The sequence below is a fragment of the Mytilus galloprovincialis genome, chromosome 9 (genome assembly GCF_965363235.1).
Source record: "Mytilus galloprovincialis chromosome 9, xbMytGall1.hap1.1, whole genome shotgun sequence".
NCBI lineage: Eukaryota > Metazoa > Mollusca > Bivalvia > Mytilida > Mytilidae > Mytilus > Mytilus galloprovincialis.
This window is the reverse complement of record NC_134846.1, coordinates 40,171,854-40,177,853: the sequence shown is the minus strand read 5'-3', so window position 1 is coordinate 40,177,853 and position 6,000 is coordinate 40,171,854. Positions and strand designations below refer to the sequence as shown.

General features: G+C 31.4%; 1 protein-coding gene across 1 annotated transcript in view; it reads right to left on the bottom strand.

Annotated features, from left to right (window-relative positions):
- Positions 1 to 500: 500 nt before the first annotated feature.
- LOC143046801 (uncharacterized) overlaps positions 501 to 6,000 on the bottom strand; it is a 35,890-nt gene continuing 30,390 nt past the window's right edge. Inside the window, exons 6-8 of the mRNA XM_076219867.1 lie at positions 5,174 to 5,254; positions 3,741 to 3,819; positions 501 to 1,630 (exon numbers count right to left, since the gene is read on the bottom strand). Of these exons, the coding sequence (XP_076075982.1) occupies positions 1,276 to 1,630; positions 3,741 to 3,819; positions 5,174 to 5,254 (515 nt within the window). The 3' untranslated portion in view covers positions 501 to 1,275. The remainder of the gene's footprint in view (positions 1,631 to 3,740; positions 3,820 to 5,173; positions 5,255 to 6,000) is intronic.

The following is a 6,000-nucleotide window of genomic DNA, read 5'->3' as shown; positions in this document are numbered from 1 at the left end:
GAGTTAAACCTATTTCAATTGGTGTTTATGGTTCGTTCTTATGTTGTACTGGTACACCACTATCCAAGGTAAGGAGAGGGTTTGAATCCCGCTAACATGTTTAGACCGCTACATTCTGAATATATGTGCCTGTCCCAAGCCTGTAATTCAGTGGTTGTTGTTTGTTGATGTATTACATATATAATGTTCGTACATTTTTTGTACATACAGTAAGCCATTAGTTATCTCGTTTGAATTGTTGTACATTTGTCAGTTCGGGGACTGTTATAGCTGACTATGCGATTTGGATTTGCTTATTGTTGAAGGCTGTACGGTGACCTTCAGTTGTTGATTTCTGTGTCATTTTGTCTCTTGTTGAGAGTTGTCTCATTGGCAATAGTATGTTATGTTTTATATGTACATAAATGTCTTAGTTAGGTTTTTGTTTGCTTCATCCATGTCATTATAAAAGAAATTAACTTCACATACATGTATTTTATTGTATAATTTGGTACGTCAAAATGTTGAATAAAACCGTTTTAATGAAGTCATAACGTTAATGTTTGATATGTAGGAATATAAATAAATGAGTTTTTTTCTTCTGTATTTGTTAAATGGATATTTTTTTATGATTTTAACATGTTAAGATCGACAAAAACAAAGAGAAAAAAAAAACACATAATGATCCAAAGAGTATGGTTTTGGAAAAGACATGCATTATTATAGCATATAACTCAAGTTTAGAAAAAAATCAGTTTCAGTATTTTTGAAATGAAAAATCAAAATTAAACATTGTAACGAAAGAAATGTATAGATACACGTACCTAAACCAACATTGATGGTAGTTGGCATATATGGTAAATGTTTGATATTTACTTCTTGTCGAAAAATCAAAAACAGCCCGTTAGTTAAGTCACTAAGACTATTGCAAAATTAATGTATGGCACAATGATAAAATATAAGATGAAGCAATGTCATGAATGAAAAGTTCGATTTGAAGAGCAATTAAAGACTTCAAAATGATGAAATAACTATAGAAATCTTAATTGTTGTTGAATATTGTATAGGGTATGCTTCTCCATTAGTTCAATCTATACATTTGTAAATCTTCTTCCACATACACTCAAGTGTCTGCATCTTAGAAAGGGGTAATGCTTGACAAATATTTTTTTCAATATTCATATGCAGTTTAAAGACTTCAGAAATATATAACATTTTAGTAAAACCATATACTTCTCGTAATTACTTTTTACATATAAAATAAAAACAATAAACTTTTTGTGTCAAGCGTTCTTTTCATTTTGCCGGAGGAACAGCTACTGTTGCCATGTTGTAGTATTCTTGTGATTCAATCTGGTCGTAAGTGTGGTCAGATAATCTCGACAAAACATGAGTACGTTCATAGAAACCAGTCCTTTGAAATCTACACGTTACTCCATTTCTTGTGAGAGAATTGTTTTCCTTCCTCTGCAAATTAATGTATACAGACCCGCAACTCAATTCTGTAGATTCAAGCGGGTCGTTAGAGTGGTCAGACAATCTCAAAGCAACATTTGTGAATTCATATGAACCCGTTTCTTGAATTATAACCTTTTCTTCTTTTTGGGTGATAGATGTTGTATTTTCCTTGTGACAATTTTTGCTTATAGGCCTACAACAGGACAGTTTATACAGTATGTATTTTGATTAGCATATTTGATGCATATCAGTGCAAATGACATTTAAGCCATACACGTTCGTAATATTGCAAAAAAAAGGTATATTATTAGATATATGAAACCCTTGATTATAAACATATTATACAAATATGAGTTACATCGTCCCTGGAGTAGGTAGACTCACACTTTCTTAGAAGTTCGTTTGTGATTGCTAACAAATCGAACTTCGATTGCCTTTCGTAATATTCGATCGAAGAATATGTGGAGTAGGTCCAGCAAGACCCCTTTTTGTGCCAATAAATACAGCAGTTTTACAAAATTGTTAAAATGAAAACATTAAGCCATTTATATGGGCTATTTTTGACAATACAATGCACACATATCGGGAGCTAGCGTCATTAATTCATGCTAAATTTCTGAAATGTTCACAATTTTAGCATTTAGCTATATTTGAAACGGTTTCTGTCTTAAATGGAAGTGACCGCTTTTGCGTTCATTCTTAATATTTAAATGAAAGTTGTATGATGCGGCCATTTTCGTTTTTGACAAAAGCCATCTGAAAAGAGGCATACTATGGAATATTTAAAAAAATATATATAATAAAGCTTGAATTTGAGCGTATTAAATGACTAAATCAATACAAATATTTCGCATAAACTAATTGGATCAACTGAAGTAGACACTTTTTATAAGTGATTACAGAGGATTCAAAATCTTTCCTCAGATGATTCTGAAATGGAGGCCAAAATCGGCCATTACCGGACCTACTCCTTTGAACGTTGATCCTTGCAGAACCGATACTTTATAAAAAAAATTGTGTATGGTACATCTGTTGCCGTTTTAATAAAGTAAAAGTTTAGTTGGGATTATGTTACTAATGAAATATAAAGTGTCCCAAAGTATTTATTCGTTCCTTTCGAGGTACAATATATTTAAAACAAATTTCAGGAAAAAAAAGAATTTATTTTGAAAACAGATACAGGTGTTTTTCTTAAATAATAATGCATTTGTGCAACCTTTTTCAATGATGTCAAGGGAAACATCTGTTAATAAAATAACTAACATTCATCAATTAAATGAAGATGGATAAAGATAATAAAAAATACATGTGTAACACGCCAGAAAAATTAACGTGACTATACAAATTTTCAATCCTCTGAAATCGGTGTTCAATAATTCGATGATATATATATGTTTATGACATATGTTTGAATTTTTTAAATCTTGACTTATTGTTAAGACACTTTTTTTATCGTTTAATACTCAATCACGTCTTCATAAATGATTTTGTAATGTGTTTTTTTTTTTGTTTTTTTTTTTTTATTCCTGTCGCTAGAGATTGAATTTCACACCTCCTTTTTAAAGTCGTAATAAGTGAACTTTTATTTTCTTATGGTACCTATATTGCATCCCGATCGAAATTTTATGTTTTATCTATATTATTAAATGAGAAAACCTAATTGTGTGTGTCGCTTCTCTTCCTTCCACGATAAAATGATTGTAATGCCTCAGTGTCCTATGCATAGTTGCATTTGTCATCTTCACTTTTGATTACTCCGGGTTTTTTTTAAGGAGAAACACATCAATAAAGACTTTCGGATATTGTTTCTGTCGTCGGATATGATTGTGTATGTCATAGACAAGACTTACGTCTAAGAATGTTTAAAATTTATACGCATAATTTGCATAGCTTTTTGGGGTACATTACTCTGTATATAATATGTATCAGTAGCCACCGCGCATAGCAAACTTGGAATTGGTAGTAAATAGCAAGTACACGTTATTTATAGTATATGTATATGTTAATAGTTCACAGAAAACACGAAAATAATTGAATTTAATACCAAAATAATTACAGATTTGGGCCAAAAAGGGGGAGGATTGAAATAAAATTGTGTTCTTTCCCCAAGGACATACGACTTGAACCATCTTTCAATAAATTCTCCAGTCAAAAACTGTTTTACAAAAACTCCTACTACAACAGTGTATAAACTTTCAATAACTCCCCAAATGCCTGCGATTTCGAGAATGTGTTCTAGTAATAAAATTAAGATTTAAAGAACAAAGAATTTTATCAAACTATGATATGTTCTCTTTCCATACCTCCGGCGGATAAATACAATCATGACAACGATGACACAAATCACTACTACAATAGCTGCAGGTATACCTACAATCACTCCTTGAGAAGAACAAAAAAGAAAATATGTATGTCGGTTGCATATGTTATTAAGATAATTGCAAGCAATGCATTAAAATCAATGAACAAATAAATGCGTATTTTTGTTTTGTTCACACATCAATGTCAATATAATGGAAATGTATGCGACTGTCATACAAGCGAGAGGTTTAGCTAGCTTTTAAGCCAGGTTTGATGCAACATTTTCTGCATAAGAATATGTCTGTACCAGTTCAGGAATGTGACAGTTGTTATTCATATATTTGATGTGTTTGGGCTTTTTGTTTTGCCATTTCATTAGGGACTTTTCGTTTTGAATTTTCCTCGGAGTTCAGAATTTTTGTGATTTTACTTTTTTCACATTAACTTTGACACTTTTTTCAGTTTTCACTTGATGTATATTCCGAAAAAAACCTACACTATATAAAGCCATAGTCATTTCATACCATAACAAGTTCGTACCAACAATATTTATGCCATAATAAAAACCCTTTATTACTATAATCATCTCGTACCGTACCATTTCGTCACAAGGCATATTTTATAAATAGTGATCAAAAGGTTAAAACTTGCCACATAGAGGAACATGTGATCAGTATGCTGGAGTTTCTTATCGGTAATATATTTGTTGAATTTCGAGGTAGACTTTTACAACGAATTATCGGCATTTCTATGGGAACGAACTCTTTGCACACCTCTTCTTATTTTCATATGAATCGGAGTTTCTTCAGACACTTGTCAAAACAAGAAGATCAAAGACGCCAGATTGTTTAATTTCACTTTCAGATATATTGATGACGTTTAAGAAAAACCCATACAGTATTGTCGGCTATAAAATACTAAGACATTAAAACGTGAAAAAATACAAAATAATAAATACCTGCATAGACTGTAACAAACAATTTAGGGAAAGACACATATGTCAAACTTGTACAAATTACAACCATTGTTACTCTGCATGCATGCTCTTGATTTTGGACAGGCACATACAGAAAACAAGTCTAGTTTAAAGTTAAATTGAATGAAAAACAAACTGGATATGGATTTTTATCTAGAAGAATACTAGAAATGTACAATAAATCCCATTTGTATATACACATATTTCTTGTATCTACAAAAATTAATTTAAACTGCATACAGCCAACTGATAAGTGCCTGAAACATAGCTAAAATTTAACTTCGAATCTAACATATTGTTATTCTTACGTAGAAAGAGTACACCGTGATGATAGAAAAGTAGAAAGATCCTTGATATTAAAATAAATAAAAAAAACTCGAATTCGAAGTTCATCTTAAACTTGACAATAGTCTTGTTCTTAGCTATAGGCAACACTAATTGATATAACGTATTACACACCTAAATTTGAGGATTTTGACTTAACCTTGTCAACATCATCAGTAGGAACATTCGTTGCATATTTTCCATGCGTGTCTGTGTCTGTTAAATAAAATGGATAACACTATGTACAGTTAATTTAAATACTAAGGACTATCTCAAGATAAGTATAACAAAATATAACTGATCAACACACAGAGACTAATATCATATGGATAAAAAATGTAATTGTGATTGAAATGCATTCACTTTATCATGTTTATTGCAAGACACACCACTGCAGTATCATTTTCATCTTATTCAGCATGGCGAAGTAGACACAGTTTTTATTTAAGGGGTCTGAAAGATAACTACTCAGTGATTAAATGCGAGGCTGAATTAAGACATTTCATCATTACAGACAGTGTTTGTTAAGCATGCAATGTTTCCACCGTGCACGGATTTCCTTTAAGTTTAAAGATATTTATTTATAGTGGATTGGAAAACACTTTGTTGCGACTTATATTTATCATTCTCCACTTTTCAGGTGCGAGTGCTGCCTTGTAGTGGCATTAGCCTACTCTTTTTTCGAAATCTACAGGGCTGTCTTTTACGTGCAAGAGATAAGCCTGTCTCTTAACGCGGGTCAGCCATTCATGCAGATTCCCTGTATAATTTCCCATGAAAATGTACATATTCTCAAATTAACAGATAATATTTATTATTATGCATTCTTTTATTCGGTTAGTGTTAGTATCATACGGTTTTCAACAATTTAATAAAAAAAAATCCCAAAATGACGTGAATTCTTTTTGTTAACCGGTTAGCCATTGATGTCGCTCTTACAACTAAGCTCTATTAACCCTTTT